Source organism: Danio rerio, chromosome 1 (assembly GCF_049306965.1).
Source record: "Danio rerio strain Tuebingen ecotype United States chromosome 1, GRCz12tu, whole genome shotgun sequence".
NCBI classification, from domain to species: Eukaryota; Metazoa; Chordata; class Actinopteri; order Cypriniformes; family Danionidae; genus Danio; species Danio rerio.
In genome coordinates this window covers 43,308,204-43,328,332 of record NC_133176.1, presented here as the reverse complement: position 1 = coordinate 43,328,332, position 20,129 = coordinate 43,308,204, and the positions used below count along the sequence as shown (strand labels likewise).

Genomic DNA, 20,129 nt, shown 5'->3' with positions numbered 1-20,129 from the left:
ATCTAGGTGTTTTTGCACTGCTGACTCACGCCGATGATATCATCTGTATTTTATAAACGTTGCATTGTGACACGAAATTTAAAGGTGACATCATAGTTGAGCAACGCCATCGCGCTGAGCGCTCTCATTGGCTCGCATGCTTGATTGATGTGCACAGCGGCCAATCAGAAGCCTTAATATGAAAACTGGCATCACGATTAAAGGCATAGGTTGTCTAAACTGCAACGTAAAACTTATTTTTAATGTGCAACGCCTTGATAAATTACTTAAAGCAATTGCTAGAAGTCAGCTAAGCTTAGATTTTAGTCTTGCAGCCTGCAGCGCCTCATTGTTTCGTTCTCCTGAAAGTGCTTCAATAATGCAGAATCACACTGGCACACGTTGGAACCTTTTCTGCGCATGCTCGACGCGCAATGTCCAGCCTTGCCAAGACCAGCCCCTATTCTTCACCAATGAACAGTCAAATTTACAAGCGGCATACGCGTTACTCCATGGCCGAGACGGACAGTGACAGCTTGCAAACGATACGTTGTTGACAAAACAGTGAAGACCTGCTAAATGCAACGTCGGCACCCAAATAAGAACATATTTTCGTCGACCTCACCAAAATCAGGTAGAGTGCCATATTCCGGGGCAGCCGCATGGGCCCAGCTACGTGCATGTTTCTCCCGGTTGAATTTGCATGCATACTCAAAGATGCTTTTTTATACAAATTTAGCATGTCTAATAGAAAACAATGATCGGATAAGTCTGCGAAATGGCAGTCGCTTATGAATCGATAACGGTGAGATATGAACTGCGCTCGGAGCAAAAGCCCTCACAGCGGTCATGCCATTTCAGCAGCAATCCGCAATGGATCCGTCTGTAGCCAGGCTTGACAGATGGTGCGGACACACACACATACCCACACCGCATTTTTGCAGCCGTCGGAATGATTTAGCTACTTTTCATATTTATTTAAGAGCTTGCGTAAGATTTGTCATAGAAACGGTAACGGTAGTGCTGCTGTCTCTGGCATCATTTCACCTGGTCATGCTGTCGCCATTTCTATCAGCTCATCCATACAAGAATAATTGCAGTACTTATTTTAAACAGTATTCATCATTTCTTACAGGTTGTTTGCTCGAATGAGAGTGAATCTACCGTCAGATAACCTACTGGAGAGGACAGATTTGCTTGTCTGCACCGGCAGCGACCTGATTTAGGGACCGGCCGGAATATGAAACATGGCATCCGCATCTCTCGGGAAAGCCCGAGCGCACTTCTCATCACTGGAAGTCGTCTTGCCTTTTCGGAGAATATTTAATCGGCTAATTTTATGTGGTTAACATTGTTACGCGAGTTTTTGCTAGTGGTTGAGCCGTGATTATTCTGTAGTGCATCTCCCTTTTAATATGGATATTTGGACTTGGTTGCGTTAAAGTGACCCGCTTTCAGCCTGTCCATCATAATGGATCAAGATGAGAACCAAGAACCATGCGAACCCCCTTTGCATGCCCTTTACGGGCCTAACCGGATTCGGCCTTCTTCGTACCGGGCTCTGCGCAGTGCCGTGTCCAGCCTGGCACGGATTGACGATTTTTTCTGTGAAAAAATCGGCTCAGGGTTCTTCTCAGAAGTGTTTAAGGTAAACTTTACTCTTTTTGATACAGAAACTAAGAATATTAATAATTATTATTATTATTTAAGGGATATTCTACCAGAAACGTACATTATTTGTCCCTGGAATAACATAAATACAGCGAATTAAAAGTAGTTCATGCCAAAACTTTCTAAAATGGACTGATGGTTGATTTCTGTAAAGGAATATCTCATTCATTTGGTTCTCAGATTTTTGTTCTTTATTTAAAACACTTTACACTGCACAAACTGTCATTGTCCATGTCCTCAGCCAAATTTAACCTACAGCTTTAATAGTTTTGTTATGCTAAAAACCGTTATTTTGGATAAAATACTTCCGAAATAGCAAGTCTTAGTTGTTGTTATCATTCACATCAACTGATCAAAAACATGAAATTATGAATAAATTCTATAAATAAAAACTATAAATATATGATACTAATAAATGTACAATTGTCCCCATGTTTCGGTCAGTCCTGTTACATTTGCATTAAATTGAAATTTAACAATAAAGGATGCCTTCTGACATTGAATTGTATGATTTTATGCTTGTTTTTGTATGATTTTTTTGAGGACAACAAGCTTAAATCAGGTCCTGTCACATTTTTTATAAGAGAAAATGTACGTTTCATGGTAGAATGTCTCCTAATTGTTATTGTTATTCAATTAAAAAAGCTTTTTTTGCTGCTTGTACTAACTACTTATTTAAAATGAGCTAAAACAACAGAACTTGAGTTTTTAAGGAGGGGGGCATCTTAATTTTTAATGTTTAGTCAACTCAAAATTGTAAAAAGCATTAAGTAAACTTAATTGATTTGCGTTGGGACGACCTGAAAAGATTAAGTGGAACTCAGCATTTTTAGATATAAGATATAATAAGATAAATATAAGATATAATATTTCATAATACATATAACACTTTTATTCTTTTTTTAACAATATACTTATAATTTTATCAGTTTGCATATTACTACTGGTTACACACTATATAACAGTCACGTAAGCAAAGCAAACATTTTACATCTCAATTTCTCTCCAACCACCTCACCCTCTAACAAAATGGAAAAAAGGAGGCAACACCATTAAAATAAGTTAATAAATAAATAAGCAAATATAAATAATAATAAAGTAGTAATAATGAAAAAATAATAGATTATTATAACACCTTTATTCAAGTCTTGATTTTTAAATAGTACCACAAACAAATAAATGCATCAGAAATCACTTCTGCACATTGTTCATAATAATATCTCGTTCACATAAACTTGTAAGCACACATTGACATTTAAATAATTTAAAAAGCCATAATTTTTTTGTCTCAAGAGTGTATAATAGCTTTAGTTATCCCTGCATCTCAATTGTCTTGTGTTGTACATGATAGAACAGTGCCATACAGTATGTGTCCAACTTAAGAGCTGCATTGTCTGTGATTAATGATAGGACAGGTTGGTCCTACTCGACAGCATAATCAGATTACCAACCTGCACTAATCTGTCTGCGCAAGTCAGAGGAGTATGTGGTGCAAGTCAGAAAAAATCTGTTCCTTCTTTTTTTAGGGTTTTTGCCTATTTCAAGCAAATAATAAAATTTAAGCAAATAATTAAAAAAAATGATCTCAGCTGTTTTTTATTTTATGATGCCGATGGTCACATTATGATATAGACATTATACTTTATGTAGTGGTCGTCCAAATCAGTATTGCATTTATTTTTGCTGAATATTTAACTTAATAAAACCGTAATAACATATTTACTAATTTATTTGGTACAAATAAAGCGAAACAAAGCTTTTATGGCATGCATTCTTGGATATTTTTTCCTCACAAGTTTTGTCAGAAAGCAGTGCATGTAACATTTGAGAAATCAGCATTTCTTGAAAACTCCAGTAAGTTTCTTTCTCTAGTTTCTTTATTTTAACAAGTCAACATTCATTATTATTTATTTAAAGAAAAGTGATGTCAGAGCGACTATGTCTTACTGACAAATGAATGTTTGAAAGCAAAAAAATTAATGCACCTCTGACATGTGCTTCACAAATATAGGTCAAAGTCAGTTATACTTGTTGGATGATGTCTGGTGTGCATGGTGTGACGGATGTGTGGTAGTGGGTGAAGGTTTTGTATGTTGTTGTGATGTCCTGGATTCAAGCTGGTAAGGTGGGATGACGGGAAATCCAGAAAGCCTATTAGTTCCTAATAGCTATTTATACTCAGCATACTGCACTGGATCTCTCTCTCTCTCTCTCTCTCTCTCTCTCTCTCTCTCTCTCTCTCTCTCTCTCTCTCTCTCTCTCTCTCTCTCTCTCTCTCTCTCTCTCTCTCAATTCAATTCAATTCAATAATTGCTTTATTGGCATGACAAATGTTACAAATGTATTGCCAAAGCAGTTATAAAGTTTACATAAAAAGTAACATACAAATATAATAAAAAAGTACACACAGTAAATAGTAGTATTAAAAAAAGAACATGATGTTTATATATAATAATTAAATAAAATATCAACAATACATCATATTATTTAATATATCACATTAATATTCAATATTGTATATTATTATTCAACATATATTATTCATACAAATCAATACAAAAATAGATCTTTCTCTATCTCTATCTCTCCCTCTCTCTCTCTCTCTCTCATACAAACAACAACAACAAAAACATATTTAATTTAAACCTGAATCACTAATGCGACTATTTGCATTATTGTACGCGCAAATCCCTGCAGTTTCTTCTGTTTTTATGCCAAATCAGTCTAATGCATCTTTCTGAGTAATTCTGCCGTATAAACCCAGAAAAGCTTTAGATACTCTTGTGCAGATGTACATAGATTTGATCTTGAATGAGAGCAGATGATATACATTACTGAGCCATCAAGCACTTCTGATTATGTGCTGAGCGGCAGATTGCAGTGATGCATTTTGCACATATTTTGTTTAATAAATAGATATATTGTAACTATAAATGTGTTATATATTTTAAGTGCCATAATGTTGTTCCATAAAAAAGATTTAAAGAAAACAAATGCTACTACAAGACGTTTTCAGAGACTTTGGCTGCGTCCAAAATCGCATCTGCTGTATAGTACGCTAAAAACAGTATGTCCGAATCCATAGAATTCGAAAAACAGTATGCGAGAAGTTCCTGGATGACCTACTCCTTCTGGCAAGATTCTGAAGTGCGCATCGGATGCACGCTATGCTATCCCATGATGCACCGCGAGAGAAATGATGAATGCGAGTGAAGCGACACAGCTGAAGTGGGTGTTTCACGTGATCATGACAAAATAGCAAATGTAGTACGTCCGAGATCCCTTCATACTACTTTCATTCATACTGTATAGAATGTACTTTTTTAATGGTCAAGTAGTACGTTTGAATTCAAGTGCAGTACTTATTGAGTAGTAGGCGATTTCAGACGCAGCCATTATCTTGAATATAAGTATATTTTGACTTTAATAATTTGCTAAAAGTGAAATGTTTTAAAATATATTTGTCTGTTGTTCTTTTGTAATGTATGCATGATTCTCTTGAAGTATGTAGAGTATGAGTGATTAGCAATCTAGGTTTTTTTTATTTTGCATGCAGACACCAGATATTGATGTACAATTTTTATTAAGTTAGTTCTTTACGTTATAAAGTTTATGTATTTATTATTATTGATTTTATTGATTTATATATTGTTATTATATATTATTATTGATTTATTATTGATTATATTATTATTGATTTATTGATTTTTATTGATTTAATCAGGTGACCCCTGATTAATAAAGAGACTAAGCTGTAAAGTATATAAATGAAGTGTTTATTATTTGTTATAGAATAAATAAATATATAGAAGAAATAATATTTTTGTGGAAAAGGTGCATTTACTATTAATTCATACTGCCTTGAGCAAAGGAAACATCATTTTATTTTGTCTATTGTAGAGGTGTGTAAACTTTATGGAGGTATTGAAGCCAAAACTACAATTTTAGATCAAGGTGACCATGTGTCCATTTTTCTTAGACATATCATTAAAATGCATCCAGGATTGGCCTTTGCATTCTACAGCCATCATTAATTGTATGCATTTTTGCATTAGTTTTAGTTTGGTAGGTAGATCATGTACATATGCAAACATTTGCAAGTGCATTTCAATCCCCTAGCACCAAGACTACAACCGAGAGAGAGAGAGAGCAGCAGCTTTTATGTACCTGTCAGTGGGTGGCATATTGCTCCTGAATAGTAAAAAATATTATTTCAACTGATTTTTAATTTTACTTTAATCTATTAAACAACAATGCCATGTAAAACTGTGTTAAATGGGAAACATATTTTATTTATTTGTTATTATTTTTTTGTTGAGGGACAAAAGTTTAATGGGCACAACATAATTACTTGATGCATTTACATTTAGCAACATAGTTTCTACTATCTACTACATGTATGATACAATGAGTTTTGTTGAATTAATGTGTGTATGTTTGTATTTGTCAGGTGCAGCACAGGATCACTGGGCAGGTGATGGCTCTGAAGATGAACACACTGGCCAGTAACAAAGCCAATATGCTGAGAGAGGTGCAACTCATGAACCGACTCTGCCACCCCAACATTCTCAGGTGTGAGATAAAACTGGAAGTAATTTCGTCTGTATGCATGGTACTACTCAGTTCATTACTTAGCTGCTGGAACCTATGATATAAATGATGTTTTACTTGAGTTTTTTGTTTAATGTGATGAGAATGAAGTATACTATTAAATGTATAGGTAATAGGTATTTCAGTATAGTCCATTACACAAGCAGTACAATGCAATAATGGATCCTGGCAAAATATGCACATACCCAGTGAGTGTGCTCGGACGTGCATCATGCTTTTCAGGTATAGTGTGGACGGAGATCATATTTTGCTGCACTAGTGTAAATGGCACCTAAGTTGAACCCCCTTTTTGCCAATAAATCTGCCTTCATTTTCAAGGCAAAGAGTCAACGAGGTGCTATAAAGGTTTCTCAGAGATTTTGCAGCTGCTGTAGATTGTATATTTACAATGGTCGGCTGCATATTCATGATTTGAATCTCCCGTTCCTCCACATTCTAAAGATGCTCTATTGGATTGAGATCTGATGACTGTGGAGGCCACATGTGTATAGTAAACTCATAGTCACCTTCAAGAAACATTGATTATTTGATCTTGGCCATCACAAGATAAGTACACTTTGGTCATAAGGGGGAACATGGTCAGCAACTATACTCAGGTAGCCTGTAGTGTCTAAACCTTGCTTAAACAAACCAACAACCTAAAATATTTATACAAGCCAGGATGGATCCATGCTTTCATGTTGTTATGCCAAATTCTGACCCTACCATCTGAAAATAGAAGCAGAAATCGAGACTAATCAAACTTATTCCTCTATTTTAGTGAGCCTGCTTGAATTTTAGCCTCATTATTTTGCTTAGTGGTTTGATCTTCTTCTGTTGTAGCTCATCTTCTTCAAGGTTTTGTTTGTTCAGAGAGGTTTTTCCAAAGACCTCAATTGTAATGAGTGCTTAATTGAGTTACTTTTGCATCAACAAGGCCCACAACTCTGGATATTGTATTTTAAGAGCATTTACCTTGTACTCTTGAGAGTTGTACATGAAAATCTCAATAGATCAGCAGTTTGTGTAATATTCAGACCAGACTATGCCATGTTTAGAGTCATTGAAATCACATTTCCTCCCCTTTTTGATGCTTAGTTTGAACTTTAGCAGATCATCTTTAATCTGTTTACATGCCTAAATGCATTGATTTTCTCCCATGTGATTGGCTGATTACTTACATTAAAGGCATGGTACACCCAAAAATTTCTTCACCATTTCCTTCCTGGTTCTAGATGTTTATGAATTTGTTTCTTCTGTTGAACACAAAACAAGATGTTTTGGAGAATGTTGGAAAAAGCAGCCAATGACCTACACAGTAGAAACAATAATCAATAGCATTGGACATTTTTCAAATGTTCTACAGTATATTTTCCATTGTGTTCAACAGAAGAAACTCAAACAGGTTTGGAACCAGTGGATGATGAGTAAATGATTTAAATTTTTGGATGAACTATCCCTTTAACAGTTAGTTTAACAGATGCACCCAATACAATAGCTATTTGATTAAATAAATCAAATTTTAAGTATCCAAATTTTTAAAATGCTTCTTCACAAAAATGTTATGGTTCTATACTCACCATTATGTCTTTCTCAGGTTTTTGGGGGTGTGTGTTCATGAAGGACAGCTTCATGCTCTTACAGAGGTAAGACATTGTGCACTACAGGAGTTAAAGGACTTCCTTGTTTATGAGATAATAACTATAATGTCACTACATTGCAGTACATAAATGGTGGCAACCTGGAGCAGCTGCTGGACAGTGACATATATCTGTCATGGACTGTGAGAATCGGTCTGTCCCTTGACATTGCTAGAGGACTGCAGTACCTTCACAGCAAGGGCATTTTCCACCGAGACCTTACATCAAAGGTACAGACACAACTGTTGGAGCATCTATGTTTACTCACTTTGTTCTTTGACACAACTGTTGGAGCATCTATGTTTACTCACTTTGTTCTTTCGACATAGAGATGCAGGACAAAAAATAAGGTTAAGATGAGGAGAGGATGAGACTGAACAGAATATTTAAATATACGCTGTAACACTCTTTTACAGAATTGTCTGGTGCGTTGTGAAAATGGTGCTTTTACAGCTGTGGTTGGGGACTTTGGGCTGGCAGAGAAAATCCCTGATTACAGGTCAGTATGTCTCTTATCCTTCATAGAAATAATACAGATTTTCTAAAACACTCAAACCTTAACACTAGAGCTATCGAGGCGGCCATTTAACCATTTTAATTTTTGTAATTTAATAAATTGTTATGTTGAAATAAAACCCACTTATCTATAATTGACTTTTCCCAAATATGTTTATTTCTTTCAACCTTTGTTTTTTTTATTCATAGTACAAAACACAAAAGAGCTATAAGTATTTCTACCTTTAATTTCCATAGTGGTATCTGCTTCTTTTCCCTGTGACTTTGAATATGCATGTCTCTGTTGCCTAGCAACTAACAAAAACATAACTTTATGAGAGCAAACAAATGATTTTACTTCAGACATGTCTTTCATAACAAGATTTTCAGTGCCGTGAAAAAAACTTGCTCTACCACTTGTGGAAATTAAGATGAGAGTTAGGTGCGAATCTTCGTTGATGGTCTCATAGCTATTTAAGTCATCATAACTATAAGCTGCATTACCAAAAAGATCATGTTTTCAGGGTTATGACTTATTAAAATAAGATGACAGACATTCAAAGGTTACTTTTAATAAAAGAAGCTTTGAATTTAAATCTGACATGACAATATGACTTCTTATATGAGAACGATCAGAATGAACGATAGGGTAATTCTAGTACTCATAGAATTCTGGTACTAGGCTCATTTTACAACTCCACTAGGGTTAAGCAGTTATCATTTTCTATTCATTCAGCTAATCTGGCAGGAGCACTTTTAGCTTAGCTTAGCGTCAATCATTGAATCTGATTAGACTATTTGCATCCAACTTTAAAAAAAATCATAAAAAAAGTTTTGATAATTTTCCTATTTAAAGCTAGACTCCTCTGTAGTTACATTATGTAGTACATCATACAGACCATTTCAATGTGGTGATGTAATTGGCCCATGAAAATTTACATATCAAACTATTTCATTACTGTAACAAAAGGCAATACAATCATAACTTAATGTTAAAACAGCTATCATAACATTATCAGTCATTACCAGTATCAGTATGTGGCTCTCTTTGGATTTCCGGAAGCATTAAAAATGTAGAACTGGAAATATATTGGGACCACTGTTTTTGTTTGCATCCCTCAAAATGGTATATACGTCAAATTTATTTATTTATTTCTTTGTTGAGTGAATTCTAATGGTCTTATCTAATTCAATGATACATGCTAAGCTAACATAAAAATGATTTCACCAGACCCAGAGATCAACTGAATGGATTTCACAATGGCAAAACTCTAGTGGTCTTGTAAAAAGAGCCTATTTAAAAAAAAAAAAAAAAAACTGTATTATTTTTTAATGTGTTTATTTTTTATTGTTCACAAAAGAATATATTTTGAAGTTGAAAGTTGAAAATAGCCGTTAATAGTGTTGGGGTCGAGTCTACCTTCGTTGAGTCCAAGTGAAGACCAAGTCCTTAACCAGTCAAGTGCAGTGCCAAAAATAAATGCTGGCAGCAGAGTTCAATAAACTCCTGTCTTAATTTCATGCTGTCATTTATTAATTTTTAATCTCTTTATTCGTGTTGTGGATGATGTGGACTCGACGCTACTTGTGATAGTTTTAGAGTCCAAAATGTCCAAGTCCGAGTCAAGTCCAAGTACAAGTTCACCACAGAGTCTGTGACCAATCAAAATTGGACTCGAGTCTGAGTCCAAGTTCAAGTAACTGAACTCTAGCCATTGACATCCATCATAGGAAAAAATAATACAGAACTCAATTCCTACAGATTTCCAGAACTCTTTAAAATGTCTTCTTTTGTTTTTCATCGAAGAAAAAAGTAAGAAATGGAGGGCAATTAAAATATGTCAGAATTATCATCACTATCAATTTTCTAAGACTGTATTCACAATACCTTTCCAAATATAGCCCAAAAATGTATTAAACAGAGGTGTATAACATGTCTAACTTGTCTACAGTGATGGGGTTGAAAAACAACCTTTAGCCGTTGTGGGCTCCCCCTACTGGATGGCTCCAGAAATGTTAAGAGGAGAGCTGTACAATGAGAAGGTATTCTGCCTTTAAAAACTCAGCATTACACTCTTGCTTGTGTGCTTGTGTCACTTTATTTACGCTGTTTTCATATCATAGGTGGATGTCTTTGCATATGGAATAATCCTTTGTGAGATTATTGCTCGAATTGAGGCTGACCCAGATATCCTCCCACGGACAGAGGTACATACAACTGTACAGCAGAACATGAAGCACAGAATCAGGCTTAGAATCAAGCAGTGCTTTACCAAATATACAAGCTTTGAGTCAGGCAAATAAGATTTTCTTTGAAATATTATTTTAAAGCTAAATTTAATCAAGGGCAAGTCTTAGACCAGGGGAATCAAACACATGGCTTGCAGGCTGTAAATGCATAGGATAACATGTGAAGCTCCTGAGTACAGATTTTGCAGTATGTGACATTGTGATGTGTAATTAAATTTTGAGAGGTTTATGTCAGTGTACAGTACCATAGGTTATACAGCTGCATAACTAATGTGTTTACTTGATGCAGAAAGTCTGTTGTTTATAGTCTAAAATTGCATTAAATGAAACAAAACTAGTCATAAGTATACTTACAATATACACCCACCAGCCACTTTATTAAGTACACTTTACTAGTAGAGGGTTGGACCTCCTTTTGCCTTCAGAACTGCCCTAATCCTTTGTGGCATGGATTTAACAAGGGGCTGGAAATATTCCTCAGAGATTTTGCTCCATATTGACATGACAGCATCAAGCAGTTGCTGCATATTGGCTGCACATCCATGATGCGAATGTCAGCAACAATACTCAGGTAAGCTGTGGCATTGACATAATGCTCAATTGGTACTAATGGACCCAAAGTGTGCCAAGAAAATATCCCCACACCATTACACCAACACCACCAACCTGAACCATTGATACAATTAAGGAGGGATCCATATTTTTTTGTTGACGCCAAATTCTAACCCTACCATCCAAATGTCTGAGCAGAAATTGTGACTCATTGGACCAGGCAATGTTTGTCCAAACTTCTATTGTCCAATTTTGTTGAGCCTGTGTGAATTGTAGCCTCAGTTTCCTGTTCTTAGCAGACAGGAGTGGCACTCGGTGTGGTCTTCTGCTGTTGTAGCCCATCCACCTCAAGGTTGGACGTGTTGTACATTCGGAGATGGTCTCCTGAATATCTCAGTTGAAATGAGTGGTTATTTGAGTTACTGTTGCCTTTCTATCAGCTTGAACCAGTCTGGCCATTATGTCTTGTTAGATATTTTCTCTTTTTCGCATCATTCTCTTTAAACCCTAAAGATGGTTGTGCGTGAAAATTCCAGTAGATCAGCAGTTTCTTAAATACTTAGATCAGCTCATCTGGCACCAACAACCATACCACATTCAAAGTTACTTAAATCACCTTTATTCCCCATTCTGATGCTCGGTTTAACCTCCAGCAGATCATCTTGAACATGTCTACATGCCTAAATGCATTGAGGTCCTGCCATGTAATTGGCTGATTAGAACTTTACAGTTGGACAGGTGTACCTAATAAAGTGACCAGTGAGTGTGTATATGTATGTGTGTGTGTGTGTGTGTGTGTGTGTGTGTGTGTGTGTGTGTGTGTGTGTGTATATATATATATATATATATATATATATATATATATATATATATATATATATATATATATATATAACCTGAATTCTTAATGATTAATAATAATAATAATTCTTAATAAAAAGGTTTCCATTGGTGTATGGATTGTTCATTGTATGGTTCTTCATGAAACATGACTGTACTAATCACATTTGACAAAAAGAAAAATTAATAATTTTGACCTAGATGTATTTTGATTTTATATGTATTCAATGTATTTTGAATGATTGACAAAAATATACTTGTGCAATTTAAGTCGATATTTGTGCTCCAGGGTATTATGGTATTATTTACATTATACTTGTGCTTATATTAACCAAGTAATGCAGTGATGAATCTACATCTAAATAAAATAATCTTCTGCAGTTTTAATGTGTTGTCTCCCTCTGGTGGAGAAGCAGCATGTTGCATATTTCCACAAAAATACACTGTTATTGTTTCTTTTAAGCAAAAAATGTACAAACCAATTGTATATTAATAATATTATATAATTATCCAACATCGTTTGTGCTGTTTCTGCAATGGTGCAAGTCTGAAGATGTCTGTCCAGTGTAGTGCATACTGTAAGAAATATGACTTTTCTTATTGTAGGATTTTGGACTGGATGTGGACACATTTGAGCATATGGTGGGAGACTGTCCACCTTCATTTCTTCAAATGGCTGTCGACTGCTGCAATGTAAGCTATATATCCATAGACAATTAAACTAACATTTCACATTCCCAGAGTTAAGTACTGAAGTTATTTTATATTTGCATTTTCATATTTGTTATTATGTTTCTGTGATAGATGAATGCAGACAGTCGTCCTGCCTTCTCTGAAATTGTAGTGATGCTCGAGAGGATAGAAAGAGAACGAGTGAAGAGTGAAATTCCAGTCATCCTGGGTGAGTACAAGTAAAATTCTATCATGGTTGACAGTAATATTGGAGTGGAATGAGTTCGTATTTATAACTATCATTTTCAGTCAGACATAAATATTCGAACATTTGTGATACTTTCGGGTTTTTGGGTTGCACTGTTTTACAGTTTTGCGGGTAAGCACTATGTACTTACCATATCATTACATAAAATGGGAAATAACTAGTTACTATCACTAAACATAACCCTGAACATAACTCTAATCAATGCAGTTAGGTTATATGACCCAATGATTTCTAAGTGACTACATTATAATTACACATTAAGAACATTTAAGCCTGGTTTATACTCCAAGTGTCTGCTAGTTTGCTTGAGTGCGTGCTGCAAATGTGATGTCATCGCTGTGTTTGCAGAGGTTCGATTTGAGGATGCGCGACATGATTTCCACTGGCGGAGCTCACAAATTTTTTTGAGACTTGAGCAAGCAGTTCGTGCGGTGCTGTGTTTGATTTGAGTTGAATATTTTATCTGAAACCGTACGACTGTACAGACATCTTTATGATGTGGTCCATGCAGAATCATAGGGATAACCAGATGATCAATAATTCTTGGCTAGAAATTGCAACAGTCGTTGAAAAGGAAGATGGCTTTTGTAAAAGTTCGGAAAAACCTGAGGGATAAGTTTAAGTCAAGCGAGGCCATGGCAAAAGTAGAGACCCAGGTGGTTTTAATAAACAATTACAGAAATATGTTTTTCCACCATTTTTTTTACATTGATGCAGCTATATATTACAATTTTACATTTAAAACAATTTATTAATTACAAAAATATAATTAAGGAACAAATTGTTTATTTTATAACTGGAAAGGAATATTTGAACCTATCCATTTACAATACGCTGAAGCCCTGTTTTTCTAGGCTTTATTGGAGATAATGGTCAGAAATGTTGGACCATTATTGCCTTTTTGCATAAGTAGAGGACAAAAACTAGCCAGACAGTAATGTGTCAATTGTGGAGTGGGCTAAATCTAAAAAAGTCTGTATTTTTTAGTAAGTGTACCTATTTTGCTTTTATTCTTGCCATAATAAAAGATATATTTGTATATTTGTTCTCGTCATTAATATTTAAATAAACTTTAATAGGTAAAACTGTCTGAGATATGAACAAAAGCAAGTGATGGATTAAAGTTTGATTTAAAAATCTTGAATTGTTACACATATCTTTATAATCATTAAAAATAAATTATAAAAATAATACAAATAATTAGTTTAAAACAGTTAATGATATTAATGATATGAAGTAGTTCCCGAAACGTTCTACTTCTCTGTTTATCCGTCTGCTTTTATGGTGGGTTTCTTTTGACCTCCCCCTGACATTTTAAAGAATATCACAACGGCGAACACAGCCTTATAAAAGCCCGTATAAAAGCTTTGTCCATTTTGTGAGGTGCACGCTCAGTCAGCAGAGGTGCAGACGTGGCGCCAGGCGAAAGTATAAATCAGGCTTTACTTTAACGTTCAGCCTGTGTTTCAGAGAAATCTCTCGCTCATGCACACTAAGGCAGAATAAATACAAGTGAGAAACTATGAAACATTACTTTTTTCAAGATAACTAATGCTTTGCTTGACCAAGCATACATTCAATTTATAAAGTGACAGTAAAGTAATTTATTACAAAAATAAATGCCATCCTCTACTTTTTCTATTGTAGTTTCCTTAAAAATATTTATACAGGACAGCGGTTTTCAGCATTTATGAGAATTATTTCTGAAGCACTAAATAAGCATTTTTTTAATCGTGTGGCATTGTATGGCATGGCATTGTATGTAAATTCTGCTTAGTCATCACAGCAATAGACTACATTTTTAGTATATTAAAACATTTAAATATTAATACATTAAATGTAAAGTAGAAGCACTCTGTTTACCACACTTTCTTTACCGCACTTATGCTTATGAAACACAGGGAAACTTTTTGAGCAATGTTGCCAGGTCAATTTTGCAGACCAATGTTGCTTAGCCACTTTTCTACATACTGTAGAATGGGCGACTATATTGTATCTGTAATCCACTGACCTCATTAGTTGTCCATGTCTCACCTGGTTGCCCATTTGTTTGCCTAACAACATTGCTCAGAAAGTTGCCCTGTTTATCATCAGCATTAAATAATTGTTTTCAGTACAGTCAGTTCACAGACAACCAATGCTTGTTGTGATTTCTTCAGAACCCATTGCCATTGACGTCAGCCCATATCGAAGGAGAAGCTCGCCATGCCATCCCTGTGACCAGCGCCTGTCCCGCAGCCAGTCAGATATGCTTCCTCCTGCCACTTCCCCATGTTTAGGCACACCTGCAAGGGTCAACCCATTCTCTCTTCGGCAAGACCTCAACGGTGGCCGCATCAAGCTGTTTGACACCCCTAGCAAATCCGTCATTTCCCTTACCTTTACCCTTCCACCACCTCCAGACCCCTCTGCGTCTCCACCGCTGAGCGGGAGCCCAGGGCTTCGAGGACCCCCTCGAAGGTGTCGGTCCCTGCCCTGCACCCCTGAACTAGGACGACAGTTACCCTTCAGAGATCAAGAGGTAGAAGAAGATCGGAGTGAAGAACTGGGCCAGGAAACGAAAGACAAAGAGTTGGAAGGACAACAAGATGCGGTGGAGGACTCAGGCCTGGTTCTGGACTTAGATATGGTGTCTTTAGAACGGGTTGAGGAGGAAGAGGAGGATGAAGAGGTGGAGAAAGAAGGACAAAGTCTCACCGAGCCCATGGACTGCAGTAGCTCACCTGACACGACTGAAGGAAATGTTTCAGGGAAGCGTTTAATCAGCGGATCATCTTATTCCTCGTCCTTGCAGTCCAATGGTTGGGCTACACCCATCTCTAATGGACCACCATTATTACCTCCTCTTCCTCGTTTGGACAATAATAATGGAGTTCTGAGGCCTGGACGTCCATTTGCATGGGTGAGACTGAACGGGTACCGAGGCCCTGCTCCAGAACCTTTACCGCCTACCGAACAAGACGATGTGATTTCGTGTCCAGCCTGCTGTCTGGCCGGCTTCAGCTTCCCTTCCTTGTGCCTGCGTGGAGCTCCTCCATCACGCCGTGGGCCTCCACGAAGACCCTACAGGACCTTTAACGGAGGGGATGCATCCACAGCCACAGCAAAGGGACTGCTCTGTCGGGGAGCGACAGGTCTGGCTCCGTCCACTGCATCGTGTGAGCCAGGGTTACCTCTACCAGAGGCCCAAACCTAAAGACGACCACTGCGACATCTCAGAAACTGCACCATATTCAGAACGCAGCGCAGTCAGGTCGCATCTCTGATGTCAGTATGGATATCTTTCTGGATGCTGTGCGGGTCGAACTGAATCAAAGGGATTGTTCACCCCAAAAATGTCATTGTAATTCTGCGTAGGCCAGTTTATATTGCACTGACCAAACAGAGAGCCTGCTTTTGTTTGATTAGCGTGTTATTCCTGTTGGCATGTGCTGCCATTGGTTGCTTATTTGTGCCAGTTGAACTTGTTCATTAGGCATTTGATGGGTTTTAGAGCGTCTGAGATGTGGCGTGTTGTAATATGGTGATTATCCACATTGGTTGGAATCTGTTGATGCAAGTTAAATTGCCGTTTCAAAGTCCACCGTATATTGAATTAAACATTGTGGTACGGTTTAGTGAGTTGGCTAAATTGCGATTTTGTTCAACAATAGAGCACTTTAAACACAGATATTGTTTTTTAATTTATACAGGTTTAAAAACAATGTTTAACACTCAAAGTGAAGTTTATTTATAAACAAATTTCAAGAGAATCATGTGCTTATGATTGTCCTCAGTCGTTCCAGCATCAGCTCATGATTGATTCTCCAATCAGATAATTTCTAACTCCCTATAAATAATCAGAGTTTTCCTATCTCAATATCTTTGTCTTGAAGGACCCCCCTACCCACCCCTACTTTCCCTCCTTTTCAGATGGGCGACACGGCGGCCCAGTGATTAGCACTGTTGCCTCACAGCAAGAATGCCTCTGTTTTAAGTCCCTACTAAACCAGACATTTCTGTGCAGAGTTTCACTTGTTCTCTCCGTGCTCGTGTGGGTTTTTCCCCATGTTTACCAGTTTTCTCCTAAAGTCCAAATAACACGCAACCTAAGTAAATTGAACACACAAAATTGATACCACAGTCAAGCTCTTAGCGAGTACACCTCCCCTCAGTCATCCATATCCATCATTTAGCTAGAAATAAGCCGGGGGAGTTCATCCAGATCTACTTGAGCTAAAACTCCCCTCTTCCCCTGCAACAGGAGGGAGCCCAGGGCTCAAGGATCTCATAAGGTCAAGTCTCTCTCCCGGGACAGCATGCCAAACAAGCTTTTATTATCAATCATCGGCTAAGTGTGAACTCTTGAAATAATAAAAAGTTGAGCTTTTGAAGATATGACAAATTTAATAAAAATATGACAAGTCTGCAGGAAACTCCTGTATATTTCTAGCTCAAACAAAAGGTGTACTAATTCTTGAAAAGTACACATACTGCAATTCGTAAGGAACTAAACATTCTTTCATAATATAAAATATCACAATGGAGGTTTTTTGCAGCATAATGTTTTTGTTTTGGGGTGAACGATCCCTTCAAACATGTGTATAAGACTGGGATGAATGTGACGAATGAAAGGCATGCTGGTTCCATAGTGCCAGTTCTTGATCATCATTCTTTTGTACTGTAATTCAGAATAACTTAAATCATTACTCTACAAAAACAAGCTGCTTTTTATTGTGTGCTTATTTTTTCGGGACTGATTCAAAGCCACTGTGTTTGACAGAAAATACTGTTTGTTATAAGAGAGACCTGTGTGAAAATACTGGCATGTCGAAGCTTTTTAGTGGACTATCTCATGTTTTTATTTATTAGGTAAGCATTCCTCTGAAAGACTGAAAGTGCTCTTCACTTGTCTGTGAGAGTGGATAGGATATGTGCCACTGGGGTACTGATGTCAGACATTTGTTATTACATTTTTGTGATACGTCCATGTTTAGATGCAATGTATGCAGTAACTTATTGTAATTCTGTAAAATGTACTGTTTAATAGGCATTTTTTAATGAAAACTTCCACATTTTGCGTTTTACACAAATGATGTGTAGGAGATTTGTAAAGTATATGAGTTTATATCTCCCCCTAGTGGTCTGGAAGATGTACTCTCGTTAGATCAATGCTGCTGTTATTTAAAAGAAAGACAAAACAGATTCCTCTCACGAGTGATAATAGAGGACGTTTACCTTCACGTTTAAGCTTTTTGTGATATTTAAAATATGGAATTGTATTTAAAAAACAAAAGAGGATCTTGCACAAAGTGTTTCCTAGTGCCACTGACATTTACTCAAGACGAATATCACATGATATCAACAAACCTGCTTAGTCTACATGTTCACAGGAATCTAGTTGCACATTGGATCTGTTTTAGTCTGAAACCTTACCTTCATATTCAGGCTAAAATGAACTTTTACATTCGTTTACCAATAATCACAGACAGTCTGATCATTTCCTCATGCTTGTGTATTTACATCTGCTAATGAGACGAGCATTGGAAGAATCTGCATGCGATTCTGTACTGTACAAAAGAGTGATCTGTACATAGCAGTGCATGACAATAAGCAAGAAACTGTTTAAAGCGTGTTAAAACTTCCCTTCAGGCTGGCATCAGAGGTGAAGTTGCCATTTTAGATCTGAATTAAACCAATTCTTAAATTGGTTTAAGAAGTAAGCTATTTTTTCAATAGGTTTAAATGAATGGACTCTTCCCAAACGTGTACAGTTTGTATTGCTAATCAATGAAGCATACAATTGGCTTGTAAAACTCAAAATGCTGATAATAAAGCTGGATTGAATCTGACAAATTTATTCATGCCCAAGAATAAAGCAATTTGATAATGTAACTGTAATTGTAAAGCACAGACATTCAAAACTTGCCTCCTTTGTGTCAGTGATGAAGTGATGTTCTAGCCGACGGGACACTGATGGTCTTTCTGACACGTTACTGTGTAAAAATTCATTTTTTTCTAGGAAAGTTTCTTTCTCTTTGAAAGAAAAGCACTTATGATTACTCTTAGTTCTGGGGAACAGCAGCTTTAATAAATGTCACTGAGTTGTTATTTATGAAAATGTCATTAATTAAAAAGACTGAATGTTATGCGTCTGGACTTTTTTTATTCATTCATTCATTTTTATTCGGCTTAGTTTCTTCATTCATCAGGGGTTGCCACAGCAGTATGAACTGCCAACTTATTCAGCACGTTTTACGCAGTGGATGCACTTCCAGCTGCAACCCAGTACTAGGACACATCCATACACACTCATCCACACACACTACAGACAATTTAGCTTATTCAATTCACCTACAGTGCATTACTTTGGACTGTGGAGGATACCGGAGCACACGGCGGAAACCCACGCCAACACAGGGAGATCATGAAAACTCCAAACAAAAATGCCAACTGACTCAGCCGGTTCTTACTGTGATGCGACAGTGCTAAACTAACAAATCCTAGGTGGCAAAGTGTTGAAGAAAGGCCTGATGCTTCAGGATAGATTGTATGTATGAAGATCTGCAAGTTCAATCAGCATAACATCAGCATTAGTCATTAGTAAGCCTGGACTAGCATGCTGTTTTTTTTTTTTAGCAGGGCTGGTTCATGGTAATTTTAAAACTTGGTTCTTGATAAATAGAAAACTTGGTTAACAAATGAACTTTCATGTTGTGTTGGAGATGTTTTTCTCCACTATGGAGCGCTGTTGAGTCTTAATTTGCTCACAACTTTCTCTGTTTTAGCAAATGGAATGATTTTTGTGACAAAAATTATTTATCATTCATTCATATTCTTTTTCAGCTTAGTTACTTTATTAATCAGGGGTCGCCCCAGTGGAATGAACCACCAACCTATCCAGTATATGTTTTACACAGTGGATGCCCTTCCAGCAGCAACCCAGCACTGGGAAAGATAAATCTTATTTTATTTTATTTTATTTTATTTTTTGTTTTATTTTATTTTATTTATTTATTTCGCCTTTTTTTAAGCGGATAGAACAGTATTTCAGACAGGAAGTGAAGTAGTAGAGAGAGAAGGGGGTAGGGATGGGAAATGTCATTGGGGGATTTGAACTCGGGACGTCCTGAAGTGTTACTGCACCATATATCAGCACGCTAAACACTTATTGCGCTGATGACAAATCTTAT

The 20,129-nt window shown here is 36.6% G+C and overlaps 1 protein-coding gene across 1 annotated transcript; it reads left to right on the top strand.

Annotated features, from left to right (window-relative positions):
• Nucleotides 1-428: 428 nt before the first annotated feature.
• Nucleotides 429-19,085, top strand: tesk1a (testis associated actin remodelling kinase 1a). Its single transcript, XM_021476824.3, has 11 exons — nucleotides 429-613; nucleotides 1,115-1,627; nucleotides 6,101-6,222; nucleotides 7,838-7,886; nucleotides 7,964-8,110; nucleotides 8,297-8,379; nucleotides 10,328-10,418; nucleotides 10,500-10,583; nucleotides 12,624-12,710; nucleotides 12,822-12,918; nucleotides 15,117-19,085. Exons 2-11 carry the CDS (start codon nucleotides 1,451-1,453, stop codon nucleotides 16,151-16,153), a joined length of 1,974 nt encoding a protein of 657 aa, XP_021332499.1. The 5' UTR covers nucleotides 429-613; nucleotides 1,115-1,450; the 3' UTR covers nucleotides 16,154-19,085.
• The last annotated feature ends 1,044 nt before the right edge of the window (nucleotides 19,086-20,129 follow it).

Excerpts from the sequence above, each read along its gene's own strand:
- tesk1a (XM_021476824.3), top strand. The coding sequence starts at position 1,451 with ATGGATCAAGATGAGAACCAAGAACCATGCGAACCCCCTTTGCATGCC. Across the intron at positions 8,111-8,296 it reads ACCGAGACCTTACATCAAAG|AATTGTCTGGTGCGTTGTGA; the intron begins GTACAGACACAA and ends ACTCTTTTACAG. Across the intron at positions 10,584-12,623 it reads ATATCCTCCCACGGACAGAG|GATTTTGGACTGGATGTGGA; the intron begins GTACATACAACT and ends TTCTTATTGTAG.